At 51.2% G+C, this 19,256-nt stretch overlaps 6 protein-coding genes across 6 annotated transcripts; 3 read left to right on the top strand and 3 right to left on the bottom strand.

Moving 5' to 3' along the window:
- Window positions 1-282: 282 nt before the first annotated feature.
- Window positions 283-657, bottom strand: POX_b02479 (uncharacterized protein; the record flags this gene model as incomplete). Its single annotated transcript, XM_050111392.1, has 2 exons — window positions 283-347; window positions 435-657. The coding sequence occupies 2 exons, from the start codon at window positions 655-657 to the stop codon at window positions 283-285; spliced, it is 288 nt and encodes a 95-aa protein (XP_049971738.1).
- Window positions 658-2,341: 1,684 nt separating this feature from the next.
- POX_b02480 (uncharacterized protein) lies at window positions 2,342-4,920 on the bottom strand (the record flags this gene model as incomplete). The annotated part of the gene is made up of 2 exons (XM_050111393.1): window positions 2,342-3,707; window positions 3,821-4,920. The coding sequence occupies 2 exons, from the start codon at window positions 4,918-4,920 to the stop codon at window positions 2,342-2,344; spliced, it is 2,466 nt and encodes an 821-aa protein (XP_049971739.1).
- A 921-nt stretch (window positions 4,921-5,841) lies between these two features.
- POX_b02481 (uncharacterized protein) lies at window positions 5,842-7,508 on the bottom strand (the record flags this gene model as incomplete). The annotated part of the gene is made up of 4 exons (XM_050111394.1): window positions 5,842-6,621; window positions 6,686-6,920; window positions 6,985-7,221; window positions 7,282-7,508. The coding sequence occupies 4 exons, from the start codon at window positions 7,506-7,508 to the stop codon at window positions 5,842-5,844; spliced, it is 1,479 nt and encodes a 492-aa protein (XP_049971740.1).
- Window positions 7,509-9,755: 2,247 nt separating this feature from the next.
- On the top strand, window positions 9,756-12,015 carry POX_b02482 (uncharacterized protein; the record flags this gene model as incomplete). Its single annotated transcript, XM_050111395.1, has 7 exons — window positions 9,756-9,931; window positions 10,018-10,151; window positions 10,296-10,419; window positions 10,479-10,685; window positions 10,754-11,110; window positions 11,213-11,580; window positions 11,687-12,015. The coding sequence occupies 7 exons, from the start codon at window positions 9,756-9,758 to the stop codon at window positions 12,013-12,015; spliced, it is 1,695 nt and encodes a 564-aa protein (XP_049971741.1).
- A 3,239-nt stretch (window positions 12,016-15,254) lies between these two features.
- On the top strand, window positions 15,255-15,773 carry POX_b02483 (uncharacterized protein; the record flags this gene model as incomplete). The annotated part of the gene is made up of 1 exon (XM_050111396.1): window positions 15,255-15,773. The coding sequence occupies one exon, from the start codon at window positions 15,255-15,257 to the stop codon at window positions 15,771-15,773; it is 519 nt and encodes a 172-aa protein (XP_049971742.1).
- Window positions 15,774-17,723: 1,950 nt separating this feature from the next.
- On the top strand, window positions 17,724-19,255 carry POX_b02484 (uncharacterized protein; the record flags this gene model as incomplete). Its single annotated transcript, XM_050111397.1, has 2 exons — window positions 17,724-17,795; window positions 17,876-19,255. The coding sequence occupies 2 exons, from the start codon at window positions 17,724-17,726 to the stop codon at window positions 19,253-19,255; spliced, it is 1,452 nt and encodes a 483-aa protein (XP_049971743.1).
- Window position 19,256: the final 1 nt, after the last annotated feature.

The following is a 19,256-nucleotide window of genomic DNA, read 5'->3' on the forward strand; positions in this document are numbered from 1 at the left end:
ACCGAAAACTCAACGATAAAGGTGTTTTCAAGCTAGCAAAGAAAAAAACATCAAGCCACAGACACTTAAAATAATATTGTCTCCATATCAAAATACGTGTGGCGATCAAATACCGACCGAGGGTTCAGGGTCCTGCCCATCGACCACTCGGCTAGTTGCTGTCGAATATGCGCCGATCCGCATCCCTCCCCAAACACTCCGTCATTCCATTCTCTCATGTCGTCTCTCATTGTTCATCAGAAATTTCGCAGTTGCCGTCTACCATCGCAACAAAGAGATACCTCACTTTTTAGGTGAAAACACGTAGGGCTGGGAAGAGCGATAGCTCGAAGCCTCATCCATGGGGTCTGATCAGGCAAGATGTGGTGTCAGCAAAAGTTTAAAACAAACAAAACGAGTCGAGTCGAAGATCGGAATTTCCCTCGGGCACGTACATCGTGATTCGAGATCTTGCACACCCCGCATTGACTCTTGTTGCAAAAAACCAAAGTTGCGCATGCGTACGGTGCGCATATAGTGCCCTTGTTCGTGAGAGACATTGTAGCGAGACTCGTCCTCCAGTGGATTATAGTGGCGGAACAATGCGGCACCCATGGCGGTCACGGCCAGACAAGCCACCAAGACAATCACAATGATGGCAGAGTTGCTGAGACCCATTGTGATTTAGTGAGGAAAAGAACCCGTGTATTGCGTGATCTGGATGAATTCCAAGACGATGTTGAGATCAGGTGCTGGATGTAGTAGTTGCGGCCCACGGATGTGGGTCAGTGCATGGTGGGTTCACAGGTCTCGGGTTGGTCCGCCGTGGAGAGCAGACAGCAATTACTGCAGGTGATAGAGAGTGGGTGAGTCTGTGTGGAGTGGGCGGCAGTGTGGGAAAACGAGTGGACTGTGAAAAGATGGTTGGCGAAGTGGGAGCAACGAGTGATGGATCAAGGACAAGAAGTGAAAAGGATGAGAGGTCGTGTAGAAAATGATGGGGTTTCAAAGGGCAGGTGCCCTCATATGATACTGACAAAGGCCGGTCAGAGTTACCAATCAAAAACCGGCTTACGCCAGCTCTTCACCTTGTCCAGGACCTTGGGACACACACAAGGTACATTCGAGAAGTACCCTGTTCTAAGTGAACAAATAGTAACTCGATGTACATTACCTCAAAACTTGATCTGCGTACCCTCCGGGTAACGCGGAACTTCGGATCCATCGTACCAGGTAGAATCTGCAGGACGCCTCGGTGAATCTTTCTATTGTGAATTAAACAATCGGGCTGAATAAAATTGCGAAGAGCAGAAATTCACAAGATACTTGAAAGGTCCTCCGTCCTTGGCTTTCAATTGTCTCTGTGGATTGACATATTGTACAACCGACGCTCACCATGTGACGGGAACAAGCCAAAGAAATCACTCGCTAACCCGATGTGTACTGTAGATCGCTGTGTCTTCAAAAGCCCTCGGGGGATAAGACTACCGGCATATGCGGTGCAGTCTTTCAGCACAATGTCCCAAGCTCGATCATCTCTAAAAGGCTTTCGACCCTCGACCCTCGGAGCTACTGAATTAAGTTATCTATCACATATTACTAGTCGTCGGGTGGCAGCCGATCGCCGAGCATCGAGACTGATGGAAAGTTCCAATCCACCTAAAAATAGTGCCGCTGACGCAACCACGGCTTCCTTGGTATACTCAGCCAATCAGCATTGTAGAATGCTTGGCACACCACTTCATGATTGGCTGATATCCAATAGAGGTTGCCTGAGAATCAAAGTTCAAAACACAATACACCATACGCACTTTTCCCAGACGAGGGGTAATTCAGCTTCTCACTGCGGCCTGCAACTGCTGAACAGTGGGTGCTGTATTTGTGGACTCAAGAACCGAGACGGTCGCTTTGTCGGATCCAGTCGTGTCCCGGAGGATAGATCGACGTATGACATCTAGGCAATTGCCCGTTTTGGTTCGTCGGGGTACTTGGACCATTTCCATGGGCGTTATTACAAGGCCTTCCTGGTCGAGTGTCTCTTCCAGTCAGTCCGAGTTTGGACACGCAGTTTGTTGACACGTGCACTCGCGCAAATTGAAGAAAAGGATCAAGTTCAAGCTTCTTATCACTTTTGATTACTCACCACTCCCATGCGTGACCGCGATGCTTCACTGAGACATGGAGAGGGCGACCTGGCCGCATGGCACAGTCCGTTCAGACCAAGTCACGTCCAATAACTCCTTGTAAGCCGTAGCGATTCATTCAGTTTCTGGTCTACATATTCCCTCATCCGATCGAATCTGGCACGTGCATAGCTAAAAAAAACAGTCTTCTATCTTGTTCTTGCACAGCAGCAAATAAGCTATATCATCTCATGACAAGCCTCGATGAGTTTCCTCGCAACATCTCGATCCTCGGGTCGCATTGCGGCCACGGCTTCCTCAACCCATCGGTCTGCCTTTTCTTTGAGTAGCTCCCAAACCCCTCGATACTGCCCTGCCTTGGTCTCTAAATAGTGCGTCACCAGCGAGGTGGTCAGGATCTCCTTCCAGTCCGACCGGTCTATGATGTTGGTTTGCTGGCCCGTGAGTGCCTCGTACACTTGGTGTATCTTGTCGCAGAACTTGCACGCATTTTGGCCCAGCAGTTCGACTACCTCTTCACAAAATTCCCAGTATCCTCCAAAGGTTTGCTCCTGGATGATCGATTGCACTGCTTCGAGAGCAGCGACGCTCAAGTCCGCATCATCATCACTCATCGTGATCCTTCTAAGTGCTTTGCATGCCGGTCTGGGAGGAGCAGCGCCGCGGCGTTTTTCTCCAGCAGAGTAGATCCTTGGCCGATACGGACCAGGTGCAGCGGAAGAAGAAGATCTGGTCTGCGGTGCTTTGTCCGGTATGAAGAAGCCATAGTCCTCGTCTGATTCATCAGGGCCGGATGACTCCGAAGAATGATAAGGATGGGAAAATGTATCCTTTGCATCAATCCAATCCAAATTGAGAAAAACTTCAGTCCCTTCTGACGTAGGAGGTGAGATGTCTTCATTCTGGGTCAAGCTCGACGTCTCTTTCTTCCCTCTGACAGCGACCACAGAGCAAAGCTTGCCCGGGATTTGGAACAACACCCCAAGTCGCCCACATTCTTCTTGAATCAGCTCATCCATGTGGCTTTCGAACTTGTCTCGTATGAGTTCCCCATGCTCGTTTCTAGCGGACTGTATCCAGCCGCATGACTGTTCAAGCTCGGTGATGGCCTTTTTCGCGGCGAGCTGGAGAATTTGCTCTCCGCAACCAAAACTCAGCACAGGAATTTCCAATTCCAAGGGTCCGTGGTAGCTAGTAGCACGCAAAAAGGTCTTTTCGGGCAGCGAGAAGATAGGGCTCGAGATCAGAACGAAAGCAGTTGATCGTATGAACGGATACAGAGGTGGAAGTTGCGCCGGAGCTTGAAGTACCGCAGGCACTGAAATCTTTGGCAACGGTTCTTCCGTTAATTTGAGACTCTCTGAAGCACTGATATTTCCGTCAAAGAACGAGATGGGGTCCAGGCTCAAGGTCGAGCTCAGCTGAGCCCCCAGTTTGTCTTGCTTCATGTCGGTCATCATCTCCTCCTGCTGGAGGCTGTCGATATCCAGATCCAGACGACACTTCTTCGGCAACGGCGTCAGAGCGCCCTTTAGCATTTGAACAACCTTTTTACTGAGCTCCTCGTACTTCACGACAGATTGACTGAAACCCAGCCGGCGCGAGCGATTCCATTCACGAGAGAATGAGATACGCTGTCATCCATTCCTAGAGTGAAAAAGCGAGCGGAAGAGTCTTGCACCGACTATCGCACATACGTGAAAATCTCTGCCTGTTCCCAGACTTGACCATCTGTGAGAAGAAGAATCTTTGGGCACCTGTCTTTATAACGATGCTCTAGAGCTGTTTGCAGCGCTTGAAGGACTTTAGTGCCTCCCATATCGGTCTTGATAGTTTTGGTAAATTCGAGGGCCCCAGAAAGACTATTTCGATCACTCATTCGGCTTCGGGGCCAAAGAGTACTTGAACTTGACCCAAACGACACGATATTGAACGGAATGCCGAGAGGCATTGACTTGAGAGAGACCTCCAAGGCGGACTTCAAGGTCGGGATTTTATCGGCCATGCTGCCGCTTCTGTCGATCACAAAAACAGTTTCCGATGGGTCTAAAGGCAGACGACATTTTGGGACTAGAGAAACTATCAATGCACTTTGATTCGGTATGGTGGGATGAGTCTCCCACAATGCGATGGGTTGATCCTGACTATCGGCGTTGACCACCAAGACGAAGTCCTCCCCAATGACTCGGTCTTCGTTCATTTTGGCAGATGCGTAGAACGGCTCAAAAATAGAATCTGGCATTTCGGAGGTTCGGCCCAGGCTCACCTCGATAGCATGAGTGGGCGGTTGTGCCTGACGAATCTTACAGTTTTTGTCCATGATGACATCGACTTTGATTGAGGATTTGAAGGTGAGACCCTCGGGTTTCTCTGGCTCATCCTTTGATATTCCATATCGTAGAGCGATTGCCATGGGAGCTGTGTACCGGGGACCATTTCTCTTGGTATCCTGCGGTAGCTCTTGCAGAAGGGTGATCTTGACGATGACTCTCCCACCCGCGGGGACATTACCCACACGTGTCTTGAAGACATCATCGGAGAACACAGATTGATCCACAATTGCTGCAGTCTTGCCCTTAGCCTTGACTTCTCGGTATAGCTTGTCTGCCTCGTTTTTAAGCTTCACTTTGCCCACGATGACCTCGTCTCCAACGTGGCATGTGAAACTGACGATGCTCGCGCCATCGTACCGTGGGAAAGTATACAAAACCTCTGGTAAGGGTGCCTTGGATGATGGGTTGATGAATGTTTGGGTGATCACGGCCCTCGAGATTGTTGACAGAATGGTACCTAGCATGCACGTCCAGCCCGATCTGAGATGCTTTTTATGATTTTGATATTTCTTCGAGCTAATACAGTAGCACCCGTAGCACTGCATTATTGAAGGACTTTAGTTCTGGATTTGTGAACTAGATGGAAATTCGTGAGAGAGAATGAAGTGTCGAAAATTGAAGACACAAAGGCTGGGAGCCGGGGCCGGTCAGCCTTTTCTGTTTGCTCAAGCGCTGCGTGCTAGCTGGAATTTGCTTAGAGGCACGCTCAATCCGGCTCTGTATTGAATCACAAAAGAGTCTTTCGTCATCTGCATTGAGTCACAGAAATTTCACTTGTGTCATTGGATAAGAGAGATCAATATCCAGTGGCTCAATGCCGTGTTGATGGTAGTGTCTCTTGTCTGATTGGCTGATGAGAGGGAGCAGAGATATTGTCCCTTCCTAATTGGGACACCTGTAGCCTGAGTGTGACCGGTGTCGTAGGGTTCAATGCTCGACATCGGATCTCCTCGCTATCACCCTCACAGGCTTTGAGAATTCAGGATTTTTTTGAAGCAGTTTCTGCTGACCGAATATTTGCTTACCGTTTCCATGGATCGAGGCTCACGGGTTCATGCGGTGGCGTTGAATATTCACCCTGTCAGCCTTTTCGCTACAAGAAGTTGTGTGATGTATACCGTCCCGGACGGTTGATGCTTAAGCTTTCGAGTCTTCATGTTTCTTAGTAAGAGGGGCCCTTGTGCGAGGGATTTTCCTTTCGCCAAACAGAAGCTTTTTCGACGAGGATATCATTTTTAAAGGTGGTGTATTTGTGTTCATTTTCAAACAATTCTTTTACTTCGTAATACATGGGGCATTCATGTGAGAATTCGCATTCTCGAGGTAGTACTGTCTCGATCTTCTGAAGATTGAATTCAGTGAGGCCAGCGTTTCTTTCAAAGGACTCAGGCCCATTTGCCAAGAAGACCCATCAGGATCAACCCCGTCACGAAAGCCGCCCCTCCTGTGAGGACTTTGCTCAAAGATGCATTGAGCATTTCTCCACCTTCAATCACCCAGTCGCGAGCCCACATGTCGACCACGCCCACCCAAACAAGGATACCCGCCGAGAGAGCATCCAAGGTTCCGAGTGCAATCAGCGTTCCCTTGGCATTGCCATTGAACGAGTGCAGGACACCCAACCCGATCGCCATTCCAATAGGGGTTATCAGAGCAAATGCCGCGGCCATGATGGCCTTGGATGGGAAGATGGGACCGGGCAGTGTCGCGATGCGAGCGCCCAGCGCGAGTCCTTCGAAAAATTGGTGGAAGATAATCACCACCAGCAGGGTCTTGTAGAAGGAGTCGCCGGCAACTACCAGAGTCAGGCCGATCAAGATACTGTGGAACAAGACACCCGCTTCCATGACGAGAACGGAGAACTTGGTGGGTGGTCGGGTCGGATGGCTAGAGCATCCGTGGCTGTGTCCCAGACGGAACAGCCCTGATTCCTGGGAGTGAGGAGCTTCAGGCCCACGAGAGGAATCGTCCTTGGACTGAGACTTATCCGACTCTGTTGGCACGACGTGGACATTGGATTCTCGGTTTCTCGTGATCCGATAACCGAAGTACTCCACGAGGAATGCCAGGAAGATTCCGGCCATGACAATGGCAGAGGTCGTGGCTTCGTAGCCGAGCTCACCGAGACACTCGTTGGAGAACATGAGTGATGAGTGAGTGTAAAGCTGTCAATGGACTTGTCAGGATTATGTCTTGTAGATGCAGATTCTCGGAGGGTTAGCAGCTTACATGGACGAATGCGGTTGCAATGATAATTCCGGTTCCAAACTGCTTGATGATGGTTGAGACGACGGCATTGACTGATGCAGAAGGTAACCTTGACAGCAGAATTGGGGCGAAGACACCAATGGCACTCGTGATGAGGACAGCAAATAGCGTTCCGATTCGAAGAGGCACATCGTAGTCTCGAGTTTGAATGGAACAGGATTGGTGAGTCTCTTCGGACCCAGCACCCACACAATGCCTGCTCGTCGGAAAGGTCAGTTACTAGCCTTGGGTTTGTATTTTAGGGTTGAGTTTGCACTGACTCTACTCCGGCATGAAAGTGACAGTTTTTCTTTCCCGTTGCCTCGCTTCCGGCTGATGTATCATGTTGATGATCACTGCCCTCTTCGTGTTGATGGGTTTCCTCATCATTATGCTCGTGCTCGTGCTCATGTTCGCTATCGTGATCATGCCCCTCATGGTCCCCATCTCCTTCTGACGAGCTTGTCGCATTTTCTTTTGTGACAAGTACATCATCGCCCTGTTCATCCACGCAAAACCTGATTGGGGGCCTCGTCAGATAACAACTCTTTCCGCAGACCTCGTTGGATAGGGCTTACATATTGTCGCCATGCTCATGGCAGTCTGTGTATTGTGCTGGCGGCCCACTAGCAGGAACAGAAGCTACTTGCACCAAGACTTCTTCACCTTGCTGATTGAAACAGAAGACGTCGGTTCCGTGGACATGACATCCTGTGATCGAGCTCGGAGCAGCACTTGTCGTTGGAGTCGCCGCGTGTGCTTTGACCGCACACAGCGATATGATTAAAGTCCCGAGCAAATGCATCTTCCAAAGTGAAAATGACAGTGACTTTGTAGGATGAGTTTTGCAACGAGTGAGACTTGCCTGCCACAAGCACCTTTATGAATACCACAACAGAGAGTCTCGACGAGTACCCTGGAGGTGAGCATAGTGGAAATGTGTGATTGCCAAGCTGAACAGGTCCCCTCTCCCAGTGGACACGCCAAGGGCCATTGTGGTGCTCTAATCAAGAAATATTGCTCTCTATCGTGAATGCTTGCACTGTTTTCGTTCTCACAAGGTCCTCGTTCCAAGCTTCTTGGCAGGGCTCCGCCGACCCTCTGAGCTTGGCATTGCGGGAGAGCTCTGGCTGTTTGGTCGAGACTTGATCCGAAATTCATTGGCGATGGCATGGATCTTGCTCTCAAGGTCCTTATATGACCCAGTCTTATTCTAAGCGAAGAAGAACTTGCCCGTTGAGGCCCGCGGTGGGTTTGACCACCATTCCATCTGGAGCATCTCGTCTCGGACGATTTCAGCAGCGGGCCGAGAAACGGCTCCCTTTTATCCGGTCAATCTGATGCTCTGATCATTAAGGCGAACCGGATTGGCTGCTGTCAATCTTCCTGTGAACCAAGAGAATATGTCCCAATCAATTCTTTTCCAATAGGATCAAATGGTCATCTTGATGATCTCAGTAGTCATGCTTCCCGTGAATGTGATCGAGTTCCTGTCTGGACCCGATTCTTTGAAGTTCTTCATTTTTGCTGTAGATATGACCAAAGTACCATGCTCTTTGACGCTAAAAGGCGACCTCACTTCTTCAGAAGCCTCGGCGGATGAGATCCTCTATTGTGCCGACAGCGATCCAAATGACAAAGACAGCTGAGCCTCAGGCATGCCACGAAGTCTGTGTACAAACCGTGCACTCCCGTGATCCGTCACGGGCTCGGATTCTCTTGCAGCCCACGAACAATGCGACCGACACCACAACCTTTTGCCTTCATCACCCGGGATTCCTCCACTGCTACTTTCTCATATCTTCTTTCGGGGGGGGGGGAGGGGGGGGGAATAATAATTCCTCCAAAATACTGGATGTGATCCTTCTTCATTCTGCAGGCCAGTGTATTCAGGCAGTGTCATTTTCCAACAGACCTTGTCTAGCTTGGACCGGCCGTTGACGGACCTTTCACAAGCTTCACACTTTATCATCAGAGACCCATCACCTTGAATCTTTGTCGCAATCTGCGACGGATTTCCCTCACGTTCTGCTGTCATCGGGGAACCGTGATCCTTACTTACTCTTATCGGAGTGGATACCCCTTATTTGCAAATAGACTGGACCAGTGGAACATTGAGGTGCAGATCACTAGGTCGATGGGTTCGCGGCCGATGTATTGAGACGCGAGGGGGGGGAAACGGGGGGCCCTGGGACGTCGTCGACTCTTTGATCCGATGCTTATCGTGAGTCCAGACTCATGACAAACAATCAATTTGTTTACATCATTCCCCGGCAGGTACGAGTGACTTTTGTGAAGCAAGACGGGAGTCGAGGATTGAGTTTGTTTACTACAAACAGTGCTCCGAATTTCTTCTCACCATTGTGATCATCTCGCTCGTGAGGGCGCCAGCCGGCCCCTCGGAAACAATGAGTCGAGGTAGCTTATCTGACCTGCGTGTCTCAGGGGCACAGAGAAAGAATGGCGTAAGGAGACACAGTGTATCAAGATTGTGGAATAATGACACTCTGAAATTTACACTCAAGAGTATGGCTGAGTATGCAGCAAGATTTCTAAGAACAGAAAGGGCGTGCAGTCCCTTTTGGGACAGATGAGGGCCAGCCACGAAGAGCCATCAACAGATACTTGCACCTTCCGGCCCAGAACCCGTGCAAATGAACCGGGACACGACAGGTTTAGTCTCAATAAGACTGGAAAATTGGGTTTCGTCATGCATTTCTCAAGCAGATCCCTCAATCTCCTTAGTTCCAGTCAACTACAATGCTCTTTTGCCAAGTCGGCCGATGACAGTCCAAGGTTCAATGATCGGCGTCGATCACTCCGCCCATAAATATTCCACATTCTGTCATCACGCGTCGACCGTGTCGTACTGCACCACCCCCTTTCAAGGTGATTGAAACGTACATAGGCGGGGTCGTGTCCTACCCAGGCGCTCGCTCGCGGTGATTTTCTTAACCTTCGATCGACCCACGGCTATGGCTGTGATTCCACTCATTTGCAACTAACGAGGGAGCACATACTGGCGATCGTTGATGATTGTCACATCTTCATCATGCCAGGCCACATTCAATTTGCCGAGTCCGTTGCAGAGAAGAAAGATGCACGACTCTCGCGACGAGACACGAGAGACAGCTCGACGATCGACAAGGGGTCCATTCATCGACCATCATCTCCGGGAAGTGATATTGTCTATCTGACAGGATGGAGGCTCATCCTCACAGCAATAGGGTGCGTGTGAAAAAGACCAAGAGAAGCATCAACCCCAAAGATAATGTGCTGCCAGCGCCAAGAAGCAGGAACTGACGGCCAAACAGGCTTCTCATTGGTTTCTTCTTGTCAAACTTGGACGTGACCATCGTCAGTTCCTCCCTCACCAATATCACCGACAGCTTGGAAGGATTTGAGAAGCGAAGTTGGATCATTACCGGATACCTGGCCACATACACTGGTAAGGATGTGTCTTGTCTTGGTCTCTCCCTCTCTCGCAAACCTGAGCCTCCACGCCAGTACGGCGAGACCGTGTCAAGGAGCTCAAGGCTTCATTATACGGAGTTTCCCCCGATTTTTCGATGCTCATATTAAGCTTCCACAGGCTTTATGGCCATCTGGACCAAAGCGAGCGATATCATCGGACGCAAACATACCACCATTGCTGCACTCGTGATTCTGCTCGCTTTCTCTATTGGATGCGGTTGTGCGCAGACCGTGAACCAACTGTAAGGCCCAACCTTGACCAGCAAAGCTGTTCTATCTCTGAGTCTTTCCTCTTCTCTAGGATCGTTTTTCGAGCACTACAAGGCATCGGAGGAGCCGGAGCTTATGCACTAGCTATACTGTGCATTTATGAGATCGCTCCCAGGACGAAGCTCCCCACCTACAGTGCCATCATGTCATGCTGCCTGGCTCTGGCCTGCTTGATCGGCCCGATCGTTGGAGGAATCCTTGCAGAAGTCTCGGCTTGGAGATGGGTTTTCTTCATCAAGTACGCCTGGCAAATGCATCGAGGAGTTTTGTTTCGCGCCCCGTTTACTGACCGTCAATGGAAAAAAGTGTCCCCCTCTGCGCGATCGCCATCGTCATAGTACTTGTCGCAATGCCCAAGAACTTTGGCCTTGATCAGCACAAACCCTCATTCAGAACCAGGGCTTCCTATCGATCATTCGCTAATCTCGATCTCGTGGGGTCCCTTCTCATCATTATCGGCTCTTTCCTGATCGTCACGGTCTTTAACGAGACCAATCTTGCATTCTCCTGGTCTTCGGGAGCCTCGATCGCCCTTCTGGTGCTGACGGGAATTTCATGGATCGCCTTCTTTGCTTGGGAAATTTACATCTCCGATATTCCCGGCAAAGATCCAATCTTCCCCAAACGTTGGTTCTTTGATAGGCCCTGGCTGGGAGTTCTCATGTTCGTCTGACAGCCCCTTTCCCCCCTCCCCTGTTTCCCCATCTTCTTCTTTTTTCTTCGGTTCATTTTCGTGGGAAATCTTGACTCCTAACGTGCCTCTAGAACATCCTTCGTGACGGGTGCACCGTTCAATGTGGTCTTGGTGTATGTTCCGCAACAAGCCCAGATTCTACTGAACAAATCACCACTGGATTCGGGTGTCTATCTCATTGGGTACTCGGCCGTGGCCGCCGCGGCCGCAGCGCTCGTCAATTTTATCAGTGCAAAGGGTCGCATCCCTTTCATCTATTCTCTCTTGGTGGGGTGCATAGTCCACACGGTCGGTGTGGGACTTCTTTCAACCATTGCCTCGTCCGAAGGCTTCCATGCCACAGATGTTGGTTACAGCGTGATAGCCGGAGTGGGGATCGGGATCATTCTGGGCGTTTTGATGCTCTGCACACCCTACATTGTCGAGGACAGGGATCTTGGTACGTCAGTTTCGTTTTTTTCTTCCCCTTGCCTTCCAATCCTCAAACCAGAGAGGACAAAAAAGGAGACCTCATCACTAACAGACCACTTTGCAAATCTCAATAGCCATTGCAACTGGAGCTGTAGTTCAATTCCGATTCCTCGGCGGTGCCATCGGACTTGCTATTGCCTCCAATATTCTCAACGGCCACCTGTCGAGTCACCTGCAGGGTGTATTCAAGCCCCACGACCTCCACATTCTACTGGAGAACGTGGACATGATCAAAGCACTGGGCCCGGCTTTACAAAAAGAGGTCAGGGACGTGATCGCGGCAAGTTACATGACACAACTTCGGGTGATGATTGGGTTTGCTGCCGCCCAGCTGCCCGCGGTGCTGTTTCTGTTGAGAAGAGGAAAGCGGCAATTGACGGCCGAGAGACTGGCCGCAGACTGAGATGGATGTATGTAATTGTGCGATCCCATCGATGGCCAGGCGTAATTTGAATCAAGGCATTTGATATTTGATTTGGCGGGCTTTTTACCGAGTTGTTTTGTTTTACTAGAGGGACAGTGAATATTGGGATCTTTTTTTTTTCAATTCAGGCTCTTGAAAGTATCTTCGCACGGGCAGGGCTCACCTAATTGACATGTGTCGACACGATTTGACCTCGAATAAGCTCTGTTGATGTTTCTACCGAAGAAACCTCCACCAATCCAGTTTGACAGTTGTAAAAACACCCATCATCGAAGACGGAAGACCTACTACATGGACATTGCGGGGTGCTGGAAGGCTCGAGGATCCAGCCCCTAGGTACTGGTGCGTCCACTGTAGTCTCCCGAGTTCCTTGGAGCTTGAAAATGCCCGTGTGCTCGCAAGTAAGAAGGATCAATAGCAAACTTCAATTGCCCACCGACCAGCTTTACCCAGTAGTGGACTCTCAATCAATGCCCAGTGAGCAGATAGGTCTGCTATCTCTCTCCATAGGGCCGGAAAGACACTAACTTGTCCACCAGTGCTAGGTAGTATCTAGGTAGGTCCCAATGTTGTAGATTCCCACCTGTAGATTTCGCAATCAAACAACTTACCGATTCGACTGTCCGCCCTTCACCTGCAATCGATGCATTGTACTGCAGATGCCCGGTCCCATCACGTTTGATTGTGTCAACTGCGCCGATTAGGTACGGACGCGCGGGGGGTGATACATGATACATACATAGGTACCCAGGCTAAGGTAGGTAGGTGGTCCAAGGTTCAGAAGCACGAATCGAATCAGACATTAGAATGTCAAGTGTTTAATCCAGGGATCCACAACCTTGTAGTCGGCGCAATATAATGGGATTGATTGGTGGGGGGGGGTTCCTTTGGACTAGTGAGGGCGTTGTAACAAGACTAATTTTTTGTACAGGTGTGGAGTGGCGGGGGTTGCCTATTGCGTATGAGAGCACCGGGCTCTAGTTGGAGGCTAAGGCGTTTGAAAATCTAGGCACTGGTGGTCGAGGGACTTGGATCATATTGGTGTGTGTCGGGTCAATTGGAGTACATGATTCTGAAGGGTCAGATATGTGTTTGGTGGATGGTGGGTGGTCGGTTCTGATCGATGCAAAGGATATATATTGATCTTGGAGACGCACGCGGTCGAGCGTCTAAAGTAATACTGCACGTGGTTGTACTACCTTAGTATCTCCCCCATGACATCTTATCGGGCTACATTAAATCAAACTGTGTACAATGATTAGAGGCGCACAGTACCAAGTCCAATGGGAATAGGTGTAAAGACAATCAACTTATCACATTGGAATTTATCCGAACTCTCGAACCTCTGCACGGTCCTATCTCAAAACCTTCCCATCCAATTCCATCTGACCTGCTCGTATGCTCGAGCCGCTCATAGCACGAGCATCTCATTCAAATTACCTATGATCAGCCTAGTATTTTCAGTCGGCTATGGTACCTACTTGATGACAAGGCTACATGCACATGGAACCAACACCTAGATACGGATACGAATACTCACGAGATTCGAATCAACCAAATAGTACAAGCTCAACTTCGCCCCCCTCAACATGAATGATCCTAATCAAAATGGGTCTGTGCCCAGTCCGCCCAGCCATTAGAATCCAATTACGGCCGAGGACCTGATAAGCCGGGGGGGGGCGACTTGAGCCTAGAATTCAACGTGAACCTGACCCAAGGTTTTTCTTTTCCCCCGGGCGCAACATGAAAGGAAAAAGTCGAGAAAAGTCTAACCTAATGGGTGGGCATCCGCGGGGGCGAATAAGATCCGGAGTGAGCGTGTTTAAGCGACGGACAAGCTCAGGTCAAGATTTCCCACGGAGCCGACTTCGCCTTGGACGGGTTGTGGTCTTTGGTTGTCTGGGCGGTTCAAGGGCCTTTTTATTTTTTATTTTTTTTTGGCTTCCTGTCTGATGCTTTTTGTTGAAATGGTGTTGGACTAATGATGAGGATGATACAGATCGTATATGATTCATTATTTTTTTTTTTTGGATTGAACAGAATAATAGTAGATTCATCGCCTGAGCAAGAGTATTATCATGATTGATTCTGCTGGAAAGTCGGAAGATCGAAAACAAATTAGCTTGGAATCTCAATGAGCCTTTGGTCGACGGCCATTGGGCCTCACGGTCGCCGAGGCCGGTGCTCGGAGCGTGGCAACTTTGTCTTAGTGTCCCTGCATCTGCATGGACCGGGGGGGGGGGGGGGGGGGGGCAGTCGCCTGTAAGAGGATCTTTTGGGACTGAGCTTACTCTAGTTGATGCAACCAACAATTTAGACTTGTTGACATACCAGGGGTGCTGGGAAGGACGTGAGGCCGATTGCATACTCGATGAGGTCGGACTCCAAGGGGGAGAGAAGGACTACCCCTTCTTGGCGTAAAGGAATGTCGCCAAGCAAAAGCACCACTGCAGGTCTCCATGCAGTCGAGGGGGAGAATGGCCCCAATGAGAAAGAAAAAAAATACCAATACGAGACACATGACAGAGAGAGGGCAGATGGTGCCGCAATTCAATTTACGCAACTCGACCGATGGATCTGAAGAGTCAAATGAATGTCGTAGTTTTTCAGCATTTTCCACGAGGTAACACAAAAAAGGGCCCGGCCAACTCGTGCGGATTGCAATTTCATTGCAATCCGTTCGAGCCTTGTTTCTCTCTCCCCCTCACGTTCTCAACCAGGAGGACCTCACCCACGGTCCTCAAAAGCCAAAAGCCATTGGGATCAAGATAAATGGACCTCATGGCGTGTTGCCAATGCCCAGGAGGAATTTTAGCGGGGAAGGGCCACTTCATGTTTCGGTGTGCTTGGCCGCTTTCGTCGTCTCGGCGGATGACTAGTCGGTTCACTGGCCCCGTTCGACTGTCTACCCCCCCCCTGGGATGAAGAACACATTCCACAAGGACAAGACCTTGTTTGTATATAGGAGGGATTGCTCTGACTTGACTCTTTTCCTTCTTTGAGAAAGGAATGAAGTGAAGTGAATTGAAATCTCGGAGAACACACCCGACCGCGCCCCAGTCTACGCATCTGCTACAGACCAGACCTGCTTGCAACCCCTGAGAATCTATCCCCCAAGTGATTGTCGGGGTCAGTGTGAATCTACCTTTCCAACCCCCCTCCGTTTCTCTGCGCAAATTGAATCTCAGCGGCACGCGCAAACGATCGCAAAGAACAAAATGGACTTGCATGGCCTCGGGGTGATGGGGGCCCAAGTGACCACATCCTTCAAGAACAATGAAGAGAAGATGTCGTCCGCCCCAATAGTAGAGTCGACGGCGCTCTCTATCCAGTCAACTCCGACCAACACCGACCACCGCTGTCAGGACTTTGATCCCCACTTGGGCGCAAAGCCCTATTCACCATTCTATCGCCACGGGTCACCGGCCGTCTCCCAAGAACAACTCACATTGGAGACCAAGACCACAGAGCGCGACTGTAGCACCCTCCGAGATATCGAGAGTCTCGGTGCATTTCCGACAAGAAATGAGTGTGCGCGACGCTCGAAGCTGTGGGAAGCAGAGAAGCCCCCCCGAACATGCCTACAGTCTTTATCACGACCGCAACGGATGGCGTTGAAAGCAGCCGTGGCCGTCGTCACGGTGGGCACAATGATCGGCATCGCTTTAGGAATCACGGCCGCCGTCGGGGGAGCATCCTGGAGACAGAGCACCCAGCAGGTGGCATTGGGTGGCTGAGGTGTAAGTGCTGGAAAACCTCCGTGCTTCAGTGCGACGACCTGTGCGTGGGCTCGAGAAGATGACTGATTCGCGGCAGCAGAGACTACTGGGCTGCAAGATACCTGTCCATCCGAGTAAATGTGCACGGGTTTCCAACCCTCACCTGCGCATGGTGTGCGGTATGCAGCGAGAGAGAGGAGGCGAGTCCCGACCTGGTAGCGAGGTGGTGCTGGTAACAAGTACAGCGCGGGCGCTGTTCCACCCCCCCGTGGATGATGATTATTATTGCGCCTCACATTCTCAGAGCTGGTTGAGTCGTCCCAACCAGCGCTTCGCACACATCACAGCTGGGCCCCGATAGATTCGGTGGCTGGAGCATGGGCTGTCGTGCGCCCTCCCCCCTGGGCCATCAACGCTGGTGCTCTCTGTCGATGAACTACCTAATCCACCCCGGAGGGTTTTGAGTGCATGTGCATCATGATTTTTTTTTCTCCCACACTCACACACATAAAAATGGTAGTGGTGCCTCTTTTCCAACGTATCCCCTCATCGCCCGTCTGATGGCAGGTGGTGTTCATGTAACTCGTAACCTGGCGCGTCCGCATAGGCAAGTTGCGTTCAAATCCAGTGCTTATCGTACCCACCCAAGTCCCCACTGCAGGAACAACAACGGGCCGGACACGTGACTCCACCCGCACCTACAAAAAGGCCGCGAAAATTCCCAGGGTTCTGATTTCCTTTCCTCATCAAAAAAGCATCAGAGCCTGCCACGACCCTCGCTCGGTCCTTGTGACGAGCTTCACGGCGACGGGTTGCCTTCGGCCCTTCGGGGCTGATCGGCTCTGTAGAGTAACTTCCCCGATAGGAAGTTCGCCTCCCGTTGGGTCCTCTTCAGTGAGGGCGATGGGAGGGGAATGTCGAAGACGGGACACATCCCTTTTTAGTAGAGCACTTGTTTGACTGATGGCCAACAGCCAAAGTCCCCAGCGTACCATCCGTAATTGCGTAGACTGCGATAATCAGATCCGGCCTGCCGTTCAATGTCAGTGTCTTAATTTGGTATGGGGGACTTGCACACAGCCGTTGACCGAGCTGCTCGAGGCTGGTGAACAGCGCTCTCGGGGATTGACTGGGTTTCCTGAACGCATCCTGGTCGCGGCCTGCGAGAAAGGTGGAGCCAACACGTTGAATCGCCTGCTCTCATGATCAAAGCAACCCTCGTTTGCATCTATTATCAGATGCGAGAACACCAGGTGATTGGCGTGTGGGACTGTATGGTCCTGGATGACAATGTTCGCGATTGAGTCCCAGGCATGACATCAATTCTCTGGCCGTCCTGAGAATGCCCGCACTACCTGCGATTGACTACGTGATGACGAAGTATAATGAACCCTCAGCATGTCGAACTCAGGCACGAGGATTGCAGCCAAAAGGGAGAGGTTGTCAAGGCTGTCAACAGCCGGGATCGACAGGAGTAAAACCGACTGGTATCCCCAGGTGGTAAGCTGTCCCGGGCCCTTGCAAATGCCACCTCCTGGGTGATCAGCGCCTCCTGGACGAGCTTGAGAATGCAACAACAACAACGCTTTGTAGAAGGTGAACCGTCAGCGTGAACTGTGATGCGAGGGGCGTTTGTTGAGATCGTAACCTTGGGTTCCATTCTCTCTAACATTCTGGTAGTCACAGATGGCATTGACATGTTGTCAAGGTCTCATCGTGAAATGGGAAGACCGACATTCCAACGCTCTGAATAGCCCAAGGGTTCACGAATGTCACTTATGAAAGGACCTATTAAAGCTCATCTGCAACCCTCTTCTTATAGTCAAGATCCAAAGTGCTCACGATTCGCATCACACTCATTTCTATCATAATCCTCCAAGCTCTCTGTTCTTGCTGCCACGCTTTGACTCGGCAGACCATTCACTCTCGACTTTCCAGTGTTATAAAACGATATCTCCTAATACCATAATGAAGGGCTTCATTGCGGGAATCCCCATCGCCTTGCTGGCGGTGGCAGCACAGGCTATGGAGCAGGGCGCGGTAAGTTGTCTACCATCTACCGACAGCATCAAAACCCCCAACACAGAGACGAGAAAGACAACTGATCATCCCACAAGCAGACCGTATCCGATGCCACTGGCGCGGTTACTCAGCGTGGTTCAAACCCCCAGTATGGCAACACAGTCATCGGAGGACCTACCGGCAACGACGAGGGACAGGTCTTTGACATGTCCATGATCGCCAACATTCAGACCGACATTGATGAGTACGCCCAAGACGACCACTCCATCAACATCAAGGAGACCCAAATTGGCGCTCCTCCCGCCTTCCACCCATCTGGCCCCCACGGTGGCATGCGCAACCCATTTGAAAAGCGTGGAGAGAAGAAAGTGGGTGGCACCGTCATCGGTGGCCCCAGCAGCGACGATGAGCCTTTTGTCCACGGAGCTACTGTGATCGGTGGTCCCACTGGCAATGATCCCGGCCAGACGTTCTCTGCCCCTGTCAGTGTCAATGTGGCCACTTCAGTCAAGGAACACTACGTGGACGACCACTCCATTGACGTGGACGAGAAGAACATCTACCTTCCTCCCCACTTCCCATCGCACGGTGGCCATGGCCCTGCCTTCGCCCATGGTGGTCCATCCCGTCGTGCCTACTCCCCGGATCGTGATGTCGATGACAGCACCGTGATGGGTGGCCCGACCGGTAACGACGAGGGCAGCAGCTTCTTCCACCCGACCTCGGTTGGAGTGGACTCCAACGTTGATGAGAACCACCAGGATGATCACTCTGTCGACATCGACTCGACAACGGTCCACGCCCCTCAGGAGGACGTTCCTCAAATGCCGTGGATGCCCTACAAGGACAACACGCCTGTCAGCCACCCCGGTCCTATTCCCGCGGGTCACAGCTCTGACGATGTGTCGGCACAGGAGCCAGAGTACCCATCTTCTGCTGATCCCACCGAGCACACCCCGCAGGGCGTCGATGCTGCGGAGTGCAGCGCTCAGACACACGAGGTTGTTCACACAGTGACCATGACCGAGTACAAAGAGGTTCAATCCACGGTGACTGTCTATGCCACTCCTGTCGAGTCTCACATGATGCAGACTTCCAGCTGGGTGCCCTCGCCTTCCTATATGCCCAATGACTCCGACGTCGAGGACAAGAGCTGGTCTCCCAGCTCTGCCCCTTCCTCCAGCTATGACTATACCTATGACTACCCCACCCAGACTCCCCAGAGCTCCGTTGCCAGCTACTCCGTGATCCCCGTCCATGTCCCTCTCGCCTCGTCGCACGGCATGATGGCCGCTGCTACCCCCTCTGGCAGCTACGCCATGCCCAGCGGTGCTGATGGCTTGCGTCACCCTTCAGGGACTCCCTCCGGCTCTGTCACCCCTTCGGCTTACATGTTCGAAGGTAGCGCTGGCCGTGTCTCTGGCGGCTTTGTCTCTGTCGCCGCTGCCTTTGTTGGTGTCCTCGCCTTTGTGCTGTAAA

Source organism: Penicillium oxalicum, chromosome II (genome assembly GCF_001723175.1).
Source record: "Penicillium oxalicum strain HP7-1 chromosome II, whole genome shotgun sequence".
Classification (NCBI taxonomy): Eukaryota; Fungi; Ascomycota; class Eurotiomycetes; order Eurotiales; family Aspergillaceae; genus Penicillium; species Penicillium oxalicum.